Here is a 23,364-nt window from a genome sequence, read left to right on the forward strand (position 1 = left end):
GACCTATAGCGAGCATGAGCGTTCCAGAAGGTTCTGGAATTGGAAGGCCCCGAAACCTGTTTGATTCATACGCGAGTAACCTGAGCGCACATATAGGACGTAGAATCCCGCCGGCCCCGCCCACTACCCGGCTGGGCCCTTGGACGATTGGTGGAAAGCCGCGCTCCGCCCCCGACTGGGACAAGCGTATGCTGTTATGCTAGTTGCGGGGCCTGACTAGACAGGACCCTGCATGGGTTTCTGCTAGAGCGGAGGAGGGGTAGAGTCTGTGAGTGCTGTGTTCCCTACAGGCTCCCGTCACTCACTCAGGCTGCGCTCCTCGTCCACTTCCCAACGCGGACTCGATTGCTGCCTTGCTCGCCCTGTACAGGTGAGCGGCCCGGCGTGGGCTTGGACTTGGGGTTCGGGGCTGCTGAGGCGGGGGCTCGGGCTCGGGGCTGCTGAGGCGGGGGCCCGGCGCGGGCTTGGGGCTGCTGAGGCGGGGGCTCATGTTCGGGCTCGAGGCTGCTGCGCCGGGGCCTCTGCTCCCGCCAGCCATGTGCGTCTAGGGTACCGGGCACCCTTCCCCGGCGCGGTGCTGCCATCGGCGCCGAAAAGGCAGGGGACGGCCCCTTGCGGCTTCCCCGAGCCCTGCCCGCGCCATGGAGCGCACACGCCCCTTCCCTTCCCGCACGTGCCCGGTGTCACAGGGACATTGCGCGTGCGAGACACGCTTTCCCGTGTCCTGCGGGGGGGGAGGGGGGAGTGTGTGTGACAGAGAGGAGCCCCCCTACCGTGGAGGAGTGAGAAAGGAGACGTCTGCTCGTGTGCGACTTCCCCCTCCTGCTCTTTGTGAGTGTGTGTGTGAGAGACAGAGATTTTTCCCGCCTCCTGCCCTTGACTCTGTGTGTGTGTGAGATCCCTTCGCCTTCAGCCTAGGAGGGGGTGTGGGACTGTGTGTGGGAGACGTACGGGGTCTGTGTGCACGGCTTCCTACGTACTGTATTCCCCGCTCTTCTGCGCTGGAAGCATTACCAGCCCTTGGCTACTCCTGCGGGAGTGAGGGCACTGCCCTGTTAGCAGGATGGTTTCATGCCGTTCGTTGCTGGGCTGCAGTTACATTGCAGCCTCTCCCATAATCTCTGGGAGAAGGAGCCACCATGAGGGTGGCTCCCCTGCCTGTGCAGATTGGCTCATCCAGCAGCAGGGGGCGAGTGTCTCTTGACCTTGCTCTGTCCTGATGGAGAGAACCATGTGGAAGGGAGATAGGCCTGGGCTCTGCAGGTTGTTGCTACTGTTGCAGTTTTTTTGTTAGTTTATCACCAGGTGCTCTCAGCCTTGAACTGTTCATTTTTCACTGTTACAGTCGGTTTTTGGGATAGCGCCTTTACTTTTAGGATGCTTACACTGATAAAGCTGCTGAGCTCTGACAAACTTTTTTCTAGCCTGTAGCAATAATGGTCTCAGTGAAATATACCACCTTTCCTGCTCTATCATACATAATACTAGTATTCTCATAACGCTCATCATTGCTGTGGCTATAATTTTTTCACATACCAAAAGTGAACTTCACAGTGCTCTTGTGAGCTTGATAAACTTTATTCCCATTTTAGAGAAGAGGAAATTGAGGTTCAGAAGTTGTGACTTGCCCAGGATCACATAGTGAGTTGCTGGGAATAGAATCTAGGGCTCTAGAATCTTGGACTTTTGCTCTAGTATCCAACTGTTACAAAAATTAGGACACTAAAATATTTACACCACTTTCATTTAAAATTCAAAAAACTACTAGCAACTTTACTCTAAATCGGTGGAAGACAGAAATATGGTTGGTCAAAGGACTGTGACACATTAGTTTTATTGTATCTTACTCTTCTTTTTTTTTTCCTTCAGAAATGCTCCGTTTATCAACAGTGCTACGTCAGATGAGGCCAGTGTCCAGAGCACTGGCCCCACACCTACTACGGACCTATGCAAAAGATGTTAAATTTGGAGCAGAGGCTAGAGCTCTGATGCTACAGGGAGTAGATCTACTAGCAGATGCTGTAGCTGTCACGATGGGACCAAAGGTATATTAAAATCTACTTTTGTGTAGTGCAAATACTTATGCAGTACAGCCCTGTTCTGTAAACTAATTGGGTGTTGAGGAGTTCATAAAATAGAAAAATTAATAAAATAGACCACTTCAAAATTACAGTAGGTACAGTGCATAATTTATCAATCATTCAATCACTGTGTACATAACAAATGGTAAATGTATAGTGGCCACACTCTTGTTAGAGAGCATCTAATCTTTTCTTTGCTGCTAAATCTGTCTTTCCAGTGCCACACAGCCACTTAAATGTTGGCTGAACAATTGAAGTCACATTCAGTGGATAGAATATTACTTGTGGAGGATGTATTTATAGTGGTTAGTGGTAATGGGGTCTGTGAACATACAGTGGAGAAAAGGTATAGAGGCAGCTTAACTGCCTGCAACAAGTTTAAGCTTTCAGACTACTAGCTGTTATGTCCTGCTTGATCATGTGATGTGGTTCTCAACCTGTGGACCACTTGCAGTCCAATCAGCACACACCTGTGACACCCTCAGGGCCATCCAGGTAGTGTGTGTTTGTGTATATATATATTGTGTGGATGCAGCCCACAATGGTAAATAGGTTGAGAACCACTTCTAGGGAGTATAAATTTCATACGTTGTCTGCCAGTATTGGTTTCATCTTGACTTGGCCTGGTGAATAAGAGCAAGCAAGTCCCAAGGGTGTAATAATAAGGGTGGATGATGGGTGAATGCACCTTTAGGGCCCAGTTTTTCAAATGTTTATCCCAGTGAGTAATCCCATTGAATATAGTTGGACTACTCCCATAAATATAATTATACACATTAGGTGTTTGCAGGATTGAGGCCATATATACTACTATAGAATATTTGCATGTAATCAGGTTTGTCTCCAAAGGTAAGTGTTGCATCACTCAGCACTCCTAAAGTTTTCTTTTTAAACCAAAACCACAAATTAGATATCTAACAGCTTAAGGGAAAAATTTTCAAGTGGGGAGGAGATTCTATTTTAATTTATATCATGGTTTTTAAAAATATCTAAATAAACACAACTGGCAGTGTATTAGATTGGGTGGCTGAAAGCAGTTATTTTTCACTCTTATTGGATGCCTAGCTTATGAGAAATGAGTTGGTCTGTCCATTTATTTCTTCATCACTATGACAAGGTGACCCCCAAGCCACAAACTGCACCATGATGTGTGTGTGTGTCTCTTCTTGGTCCAGCCATTAAAGAAATACTCTTTCAGTGTTCGGTTTAAAGGCCTGTCTGTAGTCATAGTTTATTCTTGTACATGTTAAATAATCTGCAGAACCCTCATGATAAAATAATTCTTTCCAAAATCCCAAAGTACAGGAGATTCTCAGCTTTTTTCCATACCTGTTTCTGGGATGTCATCTCTCATGTTCCAGAGCTCTGATCTCCAGGCCATCCACTTGAGAGCTCCCAGATTTGCTTCTAACCGTGACTTCTCTGGTAACTCCAAGTCCAGTCTCCTCCCATGAGAACTCCCTCTCCTCCCATGAGAACTCCCTAGCAGTGTTCCACTCACCCAGGCCTCCTTAACTGGGTCCTACCCATACTCTTGAGAGCCATTCTCCTGACCTACATCAATTCTGTTGTTTCATGCTTGGCTTCCCCTAACCACGCTGGTTTTTCCTTTTGTTCCTAGTTGTACAAGCTTTCTTGTAACTCAGCAGGGGTTCACTGGGGCTGGCCAGTCCTCACCAGTGGCTTTCTGGATCTGCTTTTGTTTCTCCCTGTGTTTGGCCTTTCCTCCCCATGCAGCTGTTATCTGCCACTTTTCTGACTCTCCTTTATATGTCTTAGGTGGCTTCTCTTAACCCCATTTGGGAGGCAACTAATCAATTGGTCACTGGCCCCTGCCCTCTCTTAAGGGGCTAGTCACTCTGTAACAGTCAGTTGGCACCTTCTTAGCTTTTCTGAAGGGCAAAGGTATAGTGGATGTAGGTGAACAGCTAGTTTCTCAAGGTGAGGGTTGAGAAAAAGTGGCGAGGCTGAGGTCAGCCCTATACCTAAAATGCTGCTGCAACACCAAGTGTAGCTGTGTTGCTGTAGCCCTTCAGTGAAGATGCTGCTTATCCACCTCTGCAAGAGGCGATAGCTGTGTCAACGGAAGAAGCCCTCCTGTTGACATAGTTAGACTTGCCCATTATGTGTTCAGTTTTACTTAATGATGATTATGTGTTTACTACCTTATTGCTCCTGTTGACTTTATAGGGATGAGAAGGATTGAACTGCATTATGTTCCATTTTATTCATAACATACCTTATTTGTGGAAGTTGGATGCTGTCCTTTTAAAAGGACATCATATGCTTTTGCTGATTTCTGGCCCCAAATAGAAGAACCATTATAAATCTCACTCTGGCATTGGAAAGTAGGAGCACAAACTTTCCTCTTCATAAAAATAAGTGTATATTTTGAGTTGGCAGTATTAACAAATCTGTGTATCTTGGTGGAAAGTAGTTCTCTGAGAGTACGTCTACACTGCAATAAAACACCTGCAGCTGGCCCTTGTCAGCTGGCTTGTTTGGGCTTCAGGGCTATGATTGCAGTGTAGATGTCTGGGCTCGGGTTGGAGCCTAGGTTCTGGGATCCACACACAGCCCCCCCCCGCCCCGGGGGGTCCCAGTGTTAGGGCTCCACAAGCCCAAGTCACTTAACATGGACTATTCGTGGTTGTTTTTTTTCCAGTGTAGACTCTTCATTGTGTAGATGTGCCAAGTGGTAATTCTGTAGTAATACCTTTTGTCTGTGCTGCTTGGTATCATTTTAATTATATATCTCTTACGTATGTTGGATGATTTTAGGGTAGAACAGTGATTATTGAACAAAGCTGGGGAAGTCCCAAGGTAACAAAAGATGGTGTGACAGTAGCCAAGGCAATTGACTTAAAAGACAAATACAAAAACATTGGAGCCAAATTAGTTCAAGATGTTGCCAACAACACAAATGAAGAGGCAGGAGATGGAACTACTACTGCAACAGTACTGGCCCGTTCCATTGCCAGGGAGGGCTTTGAGAAAATCAGCAAAGGAGCTAATCCTGTGGAAATCAGGAGAGGTAAGAATTTAATACTAGTGCACTTGAAGTGTTCTCTAACATTTGTCTCTTCAGTTTCTTCTCTCTGCTTCACCCATGGCAAATTTGACTGGTGTTTGAGATAACCTGCCTCTGCTTGGAAAACCCTCATGACCCTTTTGGGAAGGGGGCAAAACATAGAAAGGAATCTAACTTTGCTGGCAAGTGGGTGAAAGGGGTCAGGCCTTGCTTTTTTAGATACACAAATTTTATATAACCTGTGGTATTGAGCTCTCTCTCTCTCTTTTTTCATCATTGGATCATATTTACTTGTCATTCATCACAACAGATGTCAGTAAAGTTGGTCTTCTGATAGGCTTACCTTATGGAAGTTATAAAACAGGAAGTGTTTATACACTGCTTAGTATTATGTGCCCAGAGTATTTGTTTTAAATTCTATTTAACTCCTTTACCAAGTATTGACATAGCTATCTCTGCTTTTCTTCCTCCCCACGCTGCATATTCTTTATGTACTTGTAATTTTAATATTGATGAGTGTTTAAAAAAAACTGTAGATCTGTCAGTGTGTCCTATGTTTGTAAGATTAGGACAGGCTGTCCTTTGTCCTTTAAAGTGCATGGCCTAGACTCAGCAAAAAAAAAAAAAAAAAAGTTCTCTACTTTGTACACAAATGGAGGGGGAAAGGATATGTTGCTGCTCTTGCGTTGTTTAACTTGCATTACAATTTTGATGAATTTTGAAGCTTGTCATGGAACTTGACTGTTCTGCACCATGTAAATAGAATTCCTATGAGTAACCATAACTATCAACGTTCTTCTATCAAGGTGTGATGCTAGCAGTAGATGCTGTCATTGCTGAACTAAAGAAACAGTCCAAACCTGTTACAACTCCAGAAGAAATTGCCCAGGTGAGGCTTCATTCCTTCTTGGTTTACTAGTTTTCTGTAACGGTCATACATAAAAATTTAATCCAACAAGTGAAGATGTGCTGTATAGAGTTTAAAAAAAAAAAAAATTGTAATGGAACCAGCTAAATTACATTTTGGGTATTATGGCATTAACTTGCTATTGCTGCAGCTTACATTGAAAATGCAATATTTTATCTTTAGGTCTGTGTAGCCTGCATGAGCCTCTAGTGCTCTGCCTCAGCTTTCTCTAGCTGCTTTCTGTTTTCCTCTGATTCTGTAGCAGAGGTTCCAGGGAAGAAGGGCATGGTGGGGCCCGGGCATCCCCCAGAAGGGAGCACCATCCAGCCCCGTTCCACTCCCAGCTCTCCTTCAGCCCCAGGTTGGGGCTCCGCTCCTGGTCCCAGAACCATCCCCAGCTGTGGCCTCCTTACCCCAGTCTGCATTTCCCCACCCTTACCCTGGAGTCATGGCTCAGAGGGGGGGCACAGACAGGAGTACGAGGGGGTATGACCCTGAAAAGTTTATGGACCACTGCTCTATAGAGAGCTGCTGCCTGCTCTCAGGACCCATTCAGAGGCTGTTAATGAGGCACAGGAGGGCTGGCCATTGGCCTTTAAAGGGCCCAGTCCACTCTCTGATAACCAGCATTTTGTTTAAACCAGGACTGATCTTCAGCTGACTCATTAGCCTCCCAAGTAGGTTCTGTCTTCATGTGACAAAATGCCAAGTGATTATTGCTATCTTGATTCACAAGTGAATACTACATATATTGAGGAAAGAAACAGCTATATATTAAACTCATTTGTAATTGTTCACTGGCTATCTGTGGGAGAAACATTAATGTTAGATTTCTAGACTTATCAGAAGTTTAACATGAGATGAAGACTTCAGGTCCCATACCAACTCTATTTTTGGTAATGAAAAATGGAAGACACTTTCCCTGAAAAAGCTATCTAATATTACATATCTAATCACGTGGCAATGTTAATGCTGAAATTATCATGTCATGAATTGCATCCTCTTGTTCTCTGACCTGTAACTCTTTAGTCTTACTGCTCCCTTAAAAAGTCCCTAAACTTGATTTCTGTGAACTGTTGATTAATCAAGTGCTAAAGGGAAAAATAACATCTCATTGAAGGTTGCTACAATCTCAGCAAATGGGGACCAGGAAATTGGCAACATAATCTCTGATGCAATGAAAAAAGTTGGACGGAAGGGTGTTATCACAGTTAAGGTAAGAATAACTCTTATGCCTGTTGAAAGTTATCTGCAGTTTTCTTGAAGATAAACTTGCCAAGTTAGAGGAACATCTGCTGAAAGAATAGATAATCAGAGTAAAAAGTGAACTCACTGCACTTGAAACTAAACTCCTTCCACTTTAATCTGAAATCCAAACCTGCTATATGTTGCTGCTATATGTTGTTGGTTCTTGCTCTGTGTGGCATTGCTGCATGTACTCTGCCCTCACTACAGAACTCCAGTAAATTGGAGTTGGATTAGAAGTACATAGTGAGCCCAACAGGTTGTTAACACTATCGTAGTTTTGCCTCATAGCCAGTAGGGAATAGTGCAAAGAAACTAGAGAACATAATTCTTTTATTTTTTTAGGACTGCTGCTTGCTCCTTTTAGTCAAGATGATATATAGGCCAAAATTATGCAGTGGTTGTAACATCAGCACAGTAAATATAGGGATATGGAGTTCAGTGAATGGAACTGAATCAGTGATGAGTTGGACTGCAGAGCAGATACATATGTCTAAACTAATGTGACATGCTGAATGGTTCGGAGTAGCCTGGATATGAGACATACCAGTATTTCTATGGTGCATAGTACTTTTAAAATACCTTAAAGATAATGGGGAGAGTGTGGTAGTTTCTTACCTCAATTTATTGCAGTTAAGATTGACTATACTAACCAACAGTCACTGGCTCACAAGCCCTCCCCCCCCTTTTCCTTTCACTGTTTACGTAATCTAGAAAAATAAATACTGCTAAGTGGTCAAGATGTTTTCGGTTAAAAGACTAATACAGGATGAATTTAGCTATAAAAGTAGAGGTGAACTTTCTTGGTTTTTCTGATCTAATTCTTGAGACACTGTTTCCACCACAGGAGGTAAGGTTGTATTTTACAGAACACAACTTGTGTGCACCGATACTCCCTTGGAGACAGTATCTCTTTTAGATTGACCCCTCCTTTCTCTCCCTCATTTCCTTTTCCCCCATAAAGGGGGGAGAACCTAAAGAATACAAGCACAGTGAAGGTAGCGCAGAGAGACTTGAATTCCATGGTGACTGATGTGTTAAAAATATGCATAGAAGCACTCTATATTTACTACCTAAACTATAGATTAAATGTAAATTTTTATCACATTTAAACAGGATGGAAAAACCTTGAATGATGAGTTGGAAATCATTGAAGGTATGAAGTTTGACCGAGGCTACATCTCACCATACTTCATTAATACAGCCAAAGGTGAGTTTGCAAAAGTTGCCATGAAAGTGCCTTGTGCTATAACCTGTATGAACAAAAATGTCTGCCTGGAGAGCTTACAATACAAGTAAAATGAATTTTGGGTGAAGTATCAACATTTATCCATAATTTTTCTAAACCCAAAGATGTTTCCCTATTTATATTCAGTTAGCTGCTTGCTTTTTTGACTAAAACAAATGTTTACCTTTCGTTGGCTGTATTGATTCTGTAATGGGTGTGTGACCCAGAAAACACAGCTTAACTTTCTGATCCTAAATGGACTTTTCAAAACTGGCAGTTAAAGCAGGAAAAAAATCTTGCTTACAAGAAAATGCCACTTTGGTCTCTTCAGAGTGCAGTCACGTGCTAATGAAATTTAAGACTTAAGTTTACAGGGAATAGAAGTATAATTTTGATCTTTGAGAAACATATAAGTGTATTTGTGTGGCTAGTTCTTGGGATTCCCTTGTAAAACTAGATCATTCTTTCCTAAGTAAGGGCTGGGGAAAGGTAAAATCAGCTTCACTTAACATATTGAAGTAAAGGGACAGGGTGATGTTGGTGAGTGTTCCTTTATTCCAGAATATACCCGAATGCATGCAAAAGTTTGTTACAACCCAAAAGTATTATTTGTATATATTTTTCAGGGTTAAGTCATCAAATACAAATTGAGGGTGTGACCCATTTGTGGCACAGCTTTAAGTCCAAGTGCTAAAATTCTTAAGTGGCTTGATCATGTGCAGTAGTTTTCAACTACTGCTGATTATGTAGGAGTTTTCATGAGAGAGCGGAAATAGAAATGCTACAAAAATCACAAATTGGCATCAGGCTTCAGGAGTAGAAATGTTACTTGAAACTAGTTTCTTTACTGTTATTTGTCTTAACTTCATTCTATCTAATGTAAATGGAGAGTGTAATAATCAGATTTGATCAGATTTGGGGGTTGTAAAGGGTACCTTCACATATACTTGCTAAAATAGAACATTTAGATAGTTCAAACAATACTTATTGCCTCTGCAGGACAAAAATGTGAATTCCAGGATGCTTATGTCTTAATCAGTGAGAAGAAAATTTCCAGTGTTCAGTCCATAGTTCCAGCTCTTGAAATTGCCAATGCTCACCGTAAGCCTTTGGTCATTATTGCTGAAGATGTTGATGGTGAAGCTCTCAGTACTCTAGTTTTGAACAGGTAAGGCTTGAATAGGTGTATCTCAATATAGAATCGTGTCAGTCTACTTCAGAGTCAGAAAACCGTGGTGTTCACTTTGTCTTTAAAAACAGCAGGTGTTCCTGCAGTTTACTCTGTAGGACAGTAGGCTCAAGTGTACGTCTGAACTTGACAACTTTGCATTGCTTCTTATTTAGGTCTCCTCTCAGCAATGCAGACAAACAGTAACCACTGTGAATAGCCCCATTGATCTAATTTGGGTGATAACTCTGAATCCTAGTGATTTGATGGTTTAATTGCTAATCAGTTTAGTAGAAAAAGCCAATTGATGGGCTTGTGGAATCCATTAAGATGGCACTTTTGCTTTGCTTGTCTCACTTGCACTAAAATATCTTCATTTAAAATATTCTTTTGCTCTCTCAGCTACTGTAACATAGAGAAGTGAACAATTTTAACATTTTGTAAGAACTAGTGTTCTCACTGAACTTTTTTCTCTTCAGATTAAAAGTTGGTCTTCAGGTTGTTGCTGTAAAAGCACCAGGTTTTGGTGACAACAGAAAGAACCAGCTTAAGGACATGGCAATTGCCACTGGTGGTGCTGTAAGTAAATTATATGCATGTATAGGTAAATATGTACAAATTTATCACCTTTGTGGCCAAGCACCCATTTGATTTTAACTTCCTCCAAAATGCTCCAGAGGATAAGTATTTGAGGATTAGTAACAGGGTACCACACTTTCCAGGTCACTGATTCACATTTGGTCCAGGGTGAACTGTCATGCCATTGCATAGAATGGTAAGTGGCCAGTTGTTTTGGCTGGTTATTAGGCATCCACTTGACATCTGCAGTTCTTGTTAATAGTCTCTTCAGTGTGTTGGATGGGCATGGAACTGTTCTTGTCCCTATATCATCTTTTCCCTTAGGAGATGCTTGACGTGACGGGGAGCTGTGGGAGAACTTGCACTGTGGTTGGTTTTTTGCCTGTTCTGGAACTACTGTATACAGCTTTAATATGCAGGGTAGTTAGATTGGCACCTCGAAATGTCTAATTTATGCACTTTTTCATTGTCAGTAATGTATATGTATGAGTAAGTTTTGAGAGCTGTAATGCAATGCAACTTTATCTGCTTGTGATCATTAAATAGCTTTTTCAGTGACTGACTTTTAACATCACATATAGACCCTCCCCGGTAATCTTGAGGTTAGTTGCTAGGTGGTGCCCAGGAAACATGTCAGAGTTGTTCTGGAAGTTTTTACTTATAAAACTGAATGAAAGCATTACCAAAATGAGAAGTCATGACATGTTCATGAACATTAAATTTTCAGTGCAGATGTAAGTCTTCTAGAGTTTGGTCTGAAGAAGCATGGAACGTTCTGTTGGGTAGTTTAATTTTTGTTGTTGTTTTTGTGTGGTGTGTCTTTTTGTTTTTTTTATCTATGGTAGGGGCAACTATAATTATTAAAAAGCCACCTTTTATTTTTTTTGTACACAAGTCTAAAAACACAGCAGCATTATACAAGACCCAAACTAATTCATGAAAATTATAGACTTCGCTGCGGTGCAAAAGGAAATAGGATAAACCAAATGTAAAATTCCCTAAATTCAGTTATAATTGCAGGCATCAGTAACATAGGGAAACTCCTTGAAATGGCCTGACAATGTCTCTGTAACACAACTGTCACACCTGATATGCTGGAGATAAATGTGCAAAGTATTCCTTTTAGCTAGTCACTGCTGAAGGTGTGTATATTAGATTTTTTTTTTTTTTTAATTAATGGCCAAATTCATCACTACATACAAGCATTGATAACAAAGTTAGGGATCGTTTATACAGGAAGACTTTCTGGCATAGCTTTAGCAGAATAACTATTCCATTATAACTCCCACTTTTGGAAGTGACAATCAATGGGACACAATTGTTCCGGGGTACAAAATACATCGGAAGGACAGAACAGGTCAGGGGGGAGGGGAATGGCACTATATGTGAAAGAAAACGTAAAATCAAATGAATAAATGAATCCACATGTTCCATAGAATCTCTATAGATAGTAATTCCATGCTCTAACAAGAATATAATGGTAGGGATCTATTATCAACCACCTGGCCAGGACAGTGATAGTGACAATGAGATGCCATCAAAATAAATAACTCAGTAATAGTGGGGGATTTCAATTATCTCCATATTGACTGGGAACATGTCACCTCAGGACGAAATGCAGACACACAAAATTCCTCAATACTTTCAATGACTGCTTCTTGGAGCAGCTGGTACAAGAACCCACAAAGGGAGAGCCAGTTCTTGATTTAGTCCTGAGTGGAGCGCAGGATCTGGTTCAAGAGGTAACTATAACAGGACCACTTGGAAATAGTGACCGTAATATAATAAAATTTAACATTTTTGTGGTGGGACTAACGCTGTGGAATTTAATTTCAGAAAGGGGAACTCTGCGAAAATGAGGTTAGTTAAATGAAAAGGGACAGTGACTAGAGTGAAACCCCTACAAGCTGCATGGACACTTTTTAAAGACACCATAATAGAGGCCCAACTTAAATCTATACCCCCAAACTAAAAAACACAATGAAAACTAAAAAAGAGCCTCTGTGGCTTAACAACCATGTAAAAGAAGCAGTGAGAGATAAAAAGGCATCTCTTAAAAAGTGGAAGTCCAATCCTAGTGAGGTAAATAGAAAGGCGCATAAACACTGCCAAATTAAGTGAAAAATGTAATAAGAAAAGCCAAAAGGGAGTCTGAAGAACAGCTAGCCAAAAACTCCAAAGGTAATAACAAAATGTTTAAGTACATCCGAAGCAGGAAGCCTGATAAACCACCAGCGGGGCCCCTAAATGATCAAGCACTTAAAGACAATAGTCATTGCAGAGAAACTAAATTAATTCTTTTGCTTCAATCTTCATGGCTGAGGATGTTAGGGAGATTCCCAAACCTGAGCTGTCCTTTGCAGATGACAAATCTTGAGGAATTGTCACAAACTGAAGTGTCACTAGAGGAGGTTTGGGGATTAATTACTAATTTTAACAGTAACAAGTCACTGGGACCAGATGGCATTCACCCAAGAGTTGTGAAAGAACTCTTATGTGAAATTGCAAAACTATTAACTATGGTTTGTAACCCATTAAATTGGTTTCTGTTTCCAGTTACTGGAAGATAGCTAATGTAACGCCAATATTTAAAAGGGCTCTAGAGGTGACCCGGGAATTACAGACCAGTAAGTCTAACATCAGTACCGGGCAAATTAGTTGAAACAATCGAAAAGAATAAAATTGTCAGACACACAGAAGAACATAAATTGTTGGGTAAAAGTCAACATGGTTTCTGTAAAGGGAAATCATGTCTTACTAATAGAATTCTTTGAAGGGGTCAACAAACCGTGGACAAGGGGGATCCAGTGGACATAGTATACTTAGATTTCCAGAAAGCCTTTTACAAGGTACCTCACCAAAGGCTCTTATGTAAATTAAAGTTGCCATGGGATAAGAGGGAAGATCCTTTCGTGATTTGAAAACTGGTTAAAAGACAGGGAACAAAGGGTAGGAATAAATGGTAAATTTTCAGAATGGAGATGGGTAACTCGTGGTGTTCCCCAAGGGTCAGTCCTCAATGATTCCTATTCAACTTATTCATAAATGATCTGGAGAAAGGGGTAAACAGGGAGGTGGCAAAGTTTGCAGACGATACTAAACTGCTCAAGATAGTTAAGACCAAAGCAGCCTGTGAAGAACTTCAAAAAGATCTCAAAAATTAAGTGATTGGCACAAAATGGTAACTGAAAATGTTATTTAATGTGGATAAATGTAAAGTAATGCACATTGGAAAAAATAACCCCAACTATATATACACAATATGATGGGGGCTAATTTAGCTACAAGAAGTCAGGAAAAAGATCTTGGAGTCATCGTGGATAGTTCTCTGAAGACGTCCATGCAGTGTGCAGCAGCAGTCCAAAAAGCAAACCGGATGTTAGGAATCATTAAAAAGGGGATAGAGAATAAGACGGAGAATATCTTACTGCCCTTATATAAATCCACTGTACGCCCACATCTTGACTACTATGTATAGATGTGGCCTCCTCATCTCAAAGATATACTGCCGTTTGAAAAGGTTCAGAGAAGGGCAACTAAAATGATTAGGGGTTTGGAACGGGTTTCATGCGAGGAGAGATTAAAGAGGAGACTAAGGGGGGCTATGATAAAGGTATATAAAATCATGAGTGGTGTAAAGAAAGTGAATAAGGAAAAGTTATTTATTTTTCTTTTCCCAAAATATAAGAACTAGGGGCCACCAAATGAAATTGATGGGCAGCAGGTTTAAAACAAATAAATAAAAGTTCTTCACACAGCGCAGAGTCAACCTGTGGAACTCCTTGCCTGAGGAGGTTGCAAAGGCTCGGACTATAACAGGGTTTAAAAGAGAACTAGATAAATTCATGGAGGGTAAGTCCATAAATGGCCATTTAGCCAGGATGAGTAAGAAATGGTGTCCCTAGCCTCTGTTTGTCAGAGGGTGGAGATGGATGGCAGAAGAGAGAGCACTTATGTTCTTATGAATACAATCACCTATTACAGAATTACTCTGCTTCAGAAGCAAAGTAACTATTCCAGAATAAATCACATTTTGCTGCAATAGTGTCCATATCAGGGAATTAAAGCAGAATAGTTAGTCTACTGTAGTTGTGCAGGGAAATGTCTCCATGTGGATAAGGCGTTAGAGTCCAAGCTTTCATATGATCTATTTCAGGTATTTGGAGAAGAGGGTTTGGGTCTCAATCTAGAAGACATTCAGCCTCATGACTTTGGTAAAGTTGGTGAGGTCATCGTGACAAAAGATGATAGCATGCTTCTGAAAGGGAAGGGTGAAAAGGCTCAAATTGAAAGGCGTATCCAAGAAATCATTGAACAATTAGAAGTTACTACAAGTGACTACGAGAAGGAGAAACTAAATGAACGATTGGCCAAACTCTCTGATGGAGTAGCAGTACTAAAGGTGAGGAACTTTAAACTTCTTCCTTATTAGACTAAAACAGCGGTTCTCCAACTGTGGGGCAGGCCTCCCAATGAAGGTGTGATTTGGTGGTGGTGGTGTGTTAAGGGAGCTCTGGCTGTCGGTTCTAGGTGGTTTGAGCTTCTGCAGAAGGGGCCGTGTACACCTGAGAGGTGGGCATGAAGGGGACAGCTGGAGCCTTGCTATTCAGGCTCTCCTTCCCTCACTTGGAAACGACAGGGCTCCGGCTGTCCAACCTTGGGATGGTAGCAGCAGTGCAAAAGTAAGGGTGACAATAGAGTGCTAAGTCTGCTGGGAAAAGTGATATTACTTAATATCACTGTTCATGTTTCCATGTTCTGTACTGTTGCCTTCAGAGCTGGGTGCCTAGCTCTCCGCTCTGCCTTCAGAGCTGAGTGGCAGGATATTTATTGGGGTGGGGGCATAAATAAACTACAGACAGAGGGGGGCACTGATCAAATTTGTTTGAGAATCCCTGGACTAGAATTATGCTATACCAAATGGACAATCAAGAAAATTTTACTTTTCACTAAATCACTTCGACTGTTTAAATGCATAGCAGAGGTGTCATCTTTAATTTCCACTTCTAAAGTGCCAGAGAAAACCCACCATGTTAATCAAGCCTGGTAAATTGGATCTCTGCTACACTTGTTTCTTGTCAGGATGGTTAAAATAGGGTGACATTCCTGTTAGAAATTACATTAGTTTACATGCCTTTTTTCCTCCCTCAGGAGAAAATCCTCTGTCTAGTAGAAACAGGTATAGTGAAGAGTGGGTGATTATATTGTGGGTATTTTTCATAAGGCTTGTCATGGAGCAGCTGTGCCCTGTAGCGACCCCTGCTGGCAGATGAGGGCACTGCCAGTACTGCTGGCTCTCCACACACTGACTGGTCTGTGCTGGGGATGTGGCTTATCCCTCCAGCTAAGTTAGAAATTTTACCTCGTCTGAGGTAGCAAAAGTCCAACTACAAAGTCCCCAAAACAAAAAGGCTCTTTTACCTTGTGGGTGTTGTCTTCATATCACCCTGTTCCCATCCCCTTTCTGGGTTACTTTTCAGTCCTCTTTCTGACTAAGGGATAGAATACTCTGCCTCAGTCTGGTTCCCCTGGATTACCATTCTGGGTCCCTACTGGACTCTGTTCTTTCCATCCTTTCCTGATCAAGTATAGAGCAGGCTGGCTCCCCTGGAGTACCTGGGCTCAAGGCCTTCCACAGGAGCCTGTCTTCTCCCAGTAGCTCCAGTGGGTGAGTGAGCTCTCTCAGCCTTCTTATAAAGCCCACATGTGCATTAATCTATCACCTCTTTAATCCCACCCCTTCAGGCTGGGAAGCAGCTAATTAATTGACACACGTGGGGCTGACTCATCTTTCCTCTAAGGGGTCAGGACACTCTGACAATCTGCAGTTTAGCAACATTTATGTAATTCCTTAATGCTTCCCTAGGTGCAAGAGTGGGGCCTACTTGCTCACATAGGGCCTTAGTTCAGGAAAGGCAGTTTGGCTCTCTACTTAAGTTTGGAGGGTGTGGAAAGGCCAAGCTGCTATATGAAGTGGTGCTAAGTAGAAATTTCCCAGTAGCTAGTGCACCTAGTTAGCTGTGGGTGCTCTTAGACTAAAATGGAGGTCCTAATTCCTTATGGCCATTAAAAATTCAAAAGATGCTGTGCACATGAATAGGGCTGTTAACCATTATCTACAGGTTTAATTTCCTGAGACAAGGTAGGAACGATATTTATTGCACCAACTTCTGTTGGGAGAAAGACAAACTTTTGAGCTTACACAGATCTTCTACAGGTCTCACTGCCTGTCACTCCAACTCTGATCCATTTTTACAGCAGGAATACATATTTTTTCATTTCAGGGATGGATGAAGTGATACTTTACATTTTTAAAGGTATAAACGTATCTTAATTGCAAAAGGCTCTCTACTGCTGAAGTACATACAGACATTGGTCCAAAAATGTTGCTTTTTGGCACTCAAATGGAAAAGTCAGTTTGTTAATCTAACTGGCCTGCAGTGCTTGTGAAGTCTGCAGCCCTCTCTTGCCTCTGAGAATGTATGGGGACTTTACACAACTGACAAGACATGGTTTGTTTACTCTAGGTTGGTGGCACAAGTGACGTTGAGGTGAATGAAAAGAAAGACAGAGTTACTGATGCACTGAATGCTACTCGTGCTGCTGTAGAGGAAGGTATAGTTCTAGGAGGTGGGTGTGCATTGCTTCGATGCATCCCAGCACTAGATGTTTTAACACCAGTCAATGAAGATCAAAAAATTGGTAAGCAAACTACTTGAGAATGGTTTTTAATTTGAAGATTAACATTTTCCTTGTGATGCTACTTACCTTCAAAAACAGCTACATGCTGTAGATTAGAATACAGTTCATTTCAATGAGTCCTTTATGGTTATTTGGTCTGGTTAACAAGCAGCCTTTGACACTCCTGATGATCTGTTTTACATTAAAAAAGGGGCAGACTGTTTCTATGTGGTCTAATTTAGAAAAAGCAGGAAAACCGCTATTCTAAGACAGTGGTATTTAATGCGAGAGATAACTAACCTATTACTTTTCTAAACAGTTCAACAAAATGAGTGTCTCTTGTACTGCAGTTACAATTAAAAACAGAACATTTCACTTAATTTGGGGAATCTAATTTGACAGTGATGTCTAAAGATTCTTTAACTCAGAGCAGATCAGATTGTACTAAGTTTTCCTACCCATGTTTTCAGGGGGGAGTGTTTGTCTTTGGTTAGATAAGTTCATAGCTTATTTTCAAGAGTGATAATGGTAACTTAAACTGGTGCTTGAGCCTTGTACTAGTAATGGACTCACTTGTAATGCTTCCCAGCAGTAGGTCATCAAACACTTTCCTGCAGGAGGCAGAAAATTGTTTGGTCTCCTGGTAACTAATTAGCACATCAGTAAGTTGGAGTATTTGACTTGCAGTAAAATGCATGGAGAATGTACTATATTTAAACACTAAAAATACTTTTTACAGGCATAGAAATCATTAGGAGAACACTGAAAATTCCAGCAATGACTATTGCTAAGAATGCAGGTGTTGAAGGATCATTGATAGTTGAGAAAATCATGCAAAGTCCACCTGACATTGGGTATGATGCAATGCTTGGAGACTTTGTAAATATGGTAGAGAAAGGAATCATTGACCCTACAAAGGTAATGTAAATTTTTTTCAAAGAACTTAAACGTTGTACCTTATTTTAATGTGGAGGGGGTGGGGATGAGGGAGAACTAGTATTGACCTACATTTCCCCCCCCCCCCCCCCCCATTCTCTTAGGTTGTAAGAACTGCCTTGATGGATGCTGCAGGTGTTGCTTCCCTCTTATCCACAGCAGAAGCTGTAGTTACTGAAATTCCTAAAGAAGAAAAGGAAGTGCCCGTAGGTGGAATGGGTGGAGGAATGGGAGGTGGTATGTTCTAATTCCTGGAATACTGAGACATCATGAACTGTGATGGTTGAGACTGACAGTTTGCTAAAAACTTCAGAAGTCAGTGCCAGGGGTGGATAGTGACTGAAGTGAGGCTGGTGTTTAAAAGAATCACTGTAACCATTAGTTACTGGATTTAATTTAACCTATGTAACTGTTTAGTCACTGTCCATGCCTACAGATAATTTATTTTGTATTTTTCAATAAAGACATTTTGTACATTCCTGCTACTGGGTGCAAGATCCACATGCCAATGTCCTGCTTTAAATTTAATCAACTAAGGCACTTGAAATTCTGTTTATCAGAATTTATTGGTGCTTGCCACTACTAGGAAAAGTTCAGATGAAACCATTGTGTGCAAGACTTAAAAAAAATTGTACAAAGAAATATACAATTATGTGACAACCTCTAATAAAAGATTGTTCAAAGTTATGAAATGTATTACCTTATTTACCTGTCCACAAACCCAACAAAAATCAAACCTAATGATACAGGGATCACATTTAAACTCTGCTAGAAATCCAACCTTTAGTGCTGGGAAGGGATGGAGTATTTGTTTAAGAAACAATCCTCCCCTGAACTGAATGTGTATAGACCACAGGTAGTTTCGATGTTATAAAATTCTGGTGAGAAACAGGTCCAAGCTCAACTGAAAAATTAATCTTAAATTTAATGGAGTTGAAATAGTAAGCTCTGGACAGGGACTTGTCACTCTACCTATTGAGTACAAATTCTGTTTCATATATTGGATCCTTTTAGCAGCAGTGTTGGGAACACTAATTGTTTTGTGAGGGTATGAAAGGATAAATTGCCTGAGATGATTTTAAGAAAAGGAATCTTGTGTGTCTAGAGAAGAATTAGCATGTCTTGTAAAAAGTAAATTAGTACCTCTGTGATGGAAGACTAACAGTTTTGTATCACCAGACATCTAGTGGAAGATGGAGATTTGTCACTGTTTAAACATATTAGGTTGTATATTTTTTAAACACCTGAAGTTAAAGAATCAGACCTCTGCAGCTGCCTGAAGAATGTTGCAACTTGTGATGTCCTCCAGGGAAAGTGGGAGAGAGTTGTCCTTCAGTTTAAAGTTTGCAGAGGGACAGAAGTCTTTAGTTAGTCTCATGGTTCCCTGTTCCCAGCAAACAGTGAAGCTATTCTAGGGGGGAGGGAAATTGTGCACTCATAGTGTAGTGCCGTCAACTGATTTAAATGAACTCAGTTTAAGAATCTGAAGGGATTCAAGTTTTCTGGGCTATCCACTCTATATTCACTTAATAAATTTTAACTATTCAGAGATGGAAAAGGGGTAAACTTTAGACTTGAAGCTAACCATGTCACTTAATTTCAGACTTGATCTAATGGTAAAATTAAAACAGGAATTAGGCAATTCAATATAATAGAAAAAGGATGCAGGTCTATTCATTCACTTAAATTATCTGTAAGAGACAATTTAGCTCCAGCTTGCTTTTGGAGAGGAAGGGAAATATAGAAAATAACACAAGGGAATAGCCCTAGTGACTGGAGATAAGTGCCAGCCTTATCAAATGTGTTTAAGAATTCTTGGCATAAATTACTCCTTTCATTGTTTTAATGTTATAGTAATCTGTTTGATGGTAGTACTGAATGTGTAAATTTAGATTTCTTTTAAAAGCTTAATTGCTCCCTTTAGACCTTTTTATTTAAGTCAATTACATATACTTTGTACACTACCACACTGATTTAATCTAAACTCATAAATTGTAGAAAAAGTAACTGCTGCTCTTAATTTCTGTAATGTGTCAGTTTATATTTTTAGCACAGCTACTAATATAAGATGGCACTGCTTTGTCTACAGGAGCCTTGTCAGTTAAAATGTATTGAAACTGTCCATTAGGGCATTCTTCTTTCAGTCTTTTTGGAACATAAAACTAGTATTCCTGATGCAGAGGAAAAGTAGGAAGTTAAGGGCAACTGTCTTAAACTTTCCCTGAACTTGTTTAGGTTGATGCTGATATCATGAGAATAAGTTACATACGTTCAAAAACTAATAACTTAAATTTCATACACTTATTACAAACACTGCAAAAAAAAATTAACAGTTTAGATAAGGCAGTAATGCTGATGTGCTGTTCATTATATAATCAAACTGTTTGGCAAAGTAAAGGCAATCTTGATTGGCTAGTTTACAGTAGCTGCCACTCAGTTTGTTACAAACATCACACCCTGAATTGCACTTGAAGCTTAATATTCTATGTACATCTGGTTCCATCTTATGTGCATGTTTCGTATAGCAGTATATTACACACAAAGCTAAGTTAACAAATAGATGCCCACAGAGAAAAGCACCTCTTATAAATAAGGTGTACAAGTTAGATTATAATAAAGGTAGAAAGCTAACACTTTTCCCTTTATGTGTGATGAATTTCATGAAACATTAGCTCCCGAGGTATACTAGTTTCTGGCCCATAGAGTTTGGATGCTCTTCTTTCAAAGGCAGCTACCATCTGTTTAACAACTTCATCAAAAAATAGTGTAGCGAGTTGAGAGTGTAGAAGTGAACGAAACTCAAAAGAAACCTGTTTGAGAGATCAAGAAAAAGATTGTTCTAGCATCTACCATTTCAGTAAATCTTGCTTTATCAAAAAGTCAATCTCCATTTACTTAATGTGCATTATATGGGAAGGGAGGCTAGGATTTCAGAATTGTAGATCTAGCACAATTTTTAAAAAAAGTTTGTAGGAAGAGGAACTTTAAGCCTATGCAAATGAAGCTTATATACAACTAAAAAAATAAGTGAAAACTCAAGCCATTCAACTCAGTTTATTTTTAGATAAACTTTCGTACATACTGCATCCCAGAATACTTCAGCATTAATACAAAAGCATGATAAAGTGAAGATGATGGGTGAATAAAGCATGCAGTTATAAGTTAGTGGCTGAAGAAAACAGACTGAGATAAGTGTGAAAGGAGATTTGCACTGGTCAGAGCCAGGTAAGTAAGGGCTGGCAGACATGGAGTTAAGGCCAGAGACCATCTGGGGGGGGGGGGGGGGGGGGGGGGGAGCGAGGAAGGCTCAGATCCTGAAATGAGAGGGAATGTGTAAACACACTTGAACGTAAGTCACTTCATTTTAACACTACATCTCATTTTTACCTTGACTGGTGTTGTTTATGCATAGCTACATTTAAAGCAAGGAAAGAACAAGATACAATTCCAGGGGAGACAGCTGCTACCTTCCCCTTCCATCTTTCAGTAAGTAAAGCTATAACTTTAACTTAACTTCACTGCAAACTACATTTGCTGCTCTCACCACCTTGGATCTAAGTATATCCAATTAGCGAATGGTCTGTCAAACACAAAATGAGAACTAATTACTAGTTATAAGCAACAAGCCCTAAAGACTCAATACTATTAGTACCAGATTTTTGCCGATCCTATTCATTCTCTAAGCAATTTAACTATTTCTTGTATTTAAACCAAAAATTGTATAAAACAAGAATTATGAAAGAAAGCTTACATAACACACAGCTATGTTACTCTATGTCAAATAGCCGTTGTCATATATTTGTGTTGTCCATGGTTTAGTTTTGTTTCGGGAACATTCATCTACACTAGACTCAGACTCGTATCAAGCGGGACCAATATGATCATCTAGTCGTGACCTCCTGCACAAGCAGGGCCCACAGACCCTAGCCATTCCACTTTTATAATAACCTAACCCATGACTGAGTTATTGAAGTCCTAAAAATTGTGGTTTGAAACCTCAGCTGCAGAGATCACCAGCAGCGCACCATGCCCCGCTGCAAGAGGAAGCGAAAAACCTCCAGGGCCCTGCAATCCCGCCTGGAGGAAATGTCTTCCCGACCTCCAAATATGGCGATCAGCTAAACCCTGAGCATGGGGCAAGAACTCACAGCAGCCACCCAGGAAAGAATTCTCTGCATAACTTCAGATCCCATCATCCAACATCCTCGTATAGACCATTAAGCAGACTATCTGCTGATAATCAGATTCAATTGCCCAATTAAACTAATCCCATCATATCATTCCCTCCATTATACTTATCAAGCTTAGTCTTTAAAGCCAGATAAATCTTTTTGCCCACTACTTCCCTCGGAAGCTGTTCCAGAACTTCACTTCCCCTAATGGTGAGAAACCTTCGTCTAATTTCAAGTCTAAACTTCCTAATATCCAGTTTGTACCATTGTCCTTTGCCTACATAGTACTAAGCTTAAATAATTCCTCTCCCTCCCTAACGTTAATCCCCTGATATATTTTATTGAGCAAGCACTATCCCCCGGCGCCTTTTGGCTAGGCTAAACAAGCCAAGCTCTTTGAGTCTCCTTTCATAAGGCAGTGTTTCCATTCCGATCATCCTAGTAGCCCATCTCTGAACCTGTCCAGGTTGAATTAATCCTTCTTAAACATGGGACACCCAGAACTGCACACAATATTCCAGGTGGGTCTCACCAGCGCCTTATAACGGTACTAACACCTCCTTATCCTGCTGGAAAACCTCGCCTGATGCATCCTAAACCGCATTTGCTTTTTTAACGGCCACATCGCATTGCGACTCACAGACATCCTATCATCAACCAATACGCCGGGTCCTTCTCCTCTGTTGCTTCCAACTGATGCGTCCCCAATGTATATCTAAATTCTATTATTAATCCCTAGTGCATGACCTTGCACTTTCACTATTATATTTATCCTATTATATTACTCCAGTTTACAAGGTGGTCCAGATCTTCCTGTATTGTACCCGGTCCTTCTCCGTGTTAGCAATACCCCCAGCTTGTGTCATCCAAACTTTATAGCACATTCCTGCTCTTTGTGCCAAGGTCAGTAATAAAAAGGTTAAAATAAGATGTGGTCCCAAAACCGATCCTTGAGGGACTCCACAGTAACCTCCTTCCAGCTGACAGTTCACCTTCAGTATGACCCGCTGGAGTCTCCCTTTAACCAGTCCTTATCCACCTTACAACTTTCATATTCATGCCCATCTTTTTCCAATTTAACTAACAGTTCCCCATGTGGAACCGTGTCAAATGCCTTACTGAAATCGAGTAATTAGATCTACCGCATTTCCTTTGTCTAAGTAATCTGTCACCTCTCAAAGAAGGAGAATCAGGTTGCTTGGCACGATCTACCTTTAGTAAATCCATGCTGCAATTGTCCCAATTAACATTGACCTCAATGTCCTTAACTACTTCTCCTTTAAATTTTTCCAAGCCCTTACATACTACAGACGTCAACTAACAGGCCTATAGTTAC

The 23,364-nt window shown here is 40.9% G+C and overlaps 2 protein-coding genes across 2 annotated transcripts in view; one reads left to right on the plus strand and one right to left on the minus strand.

Moving 5' to 3' along the window:
- HSPD1 (heat shock protein family D (Hsp60) member 1) lies at window positions 1-18,543 on the plus strand. The gene is made up of 12 exons (XM_032803594.2): window positions 1-370; window positions 1,870-2,045; window positions 4,863-5,115; window positions 5,919-6,001; window positions 7,140-7,235; window positions 8,381-8,474; window positions 9,492-9,660; window positions 10,140-10,239; window positions 14,396-14,641; window positions 16,767-16,941; window positions 17,660-17,838; window positions 17,961-18,543. The coding sequence occupies exons 2-12, from the start codon at window positions 1,872-1,874 to the stop codon at window positions 18,102-18,104; spliced, it is 1,713 nt and encodes a 570-aa protein (XP_032659485.1). The 5' UTR covers window positions 1-370; window positions 1,870-1,871; the 3' UTR covers window positions 18,105-18,543.
- COQ10B (coenzyme Q10B) overlaps window positions 17,943-23,364 on the minus strand; it is a 22,165-nt gene continuing 16,743 nt past the window's right edge. The window contains exon 5 of the mRNA XM_032803595.2: window positions 17,943-20,666. Coding sequence (XP_032659486.1) covers window positions 20,499-20,666 — 168 coding nt within the window. The 3' untranslated portion in view covers window positions 17,943-20,498. The remainder of the gene's footprint in view (window positions 20,667-23,364) is intronic.

Source organism: Chelonoidis abingdonii, chromosome 10, assembly GCF_003597395.2.
Source record: "Chelonoidis abingdonii isolate Lonesome George chromosome 10, CheloAbing_2.0, whole genome shotgun sequence".
NCBI lineage: Eukaryota > Metazoa > Chordata > Testudines > Testudinidae > Chelonoidis > Chelonoidis abingdonii.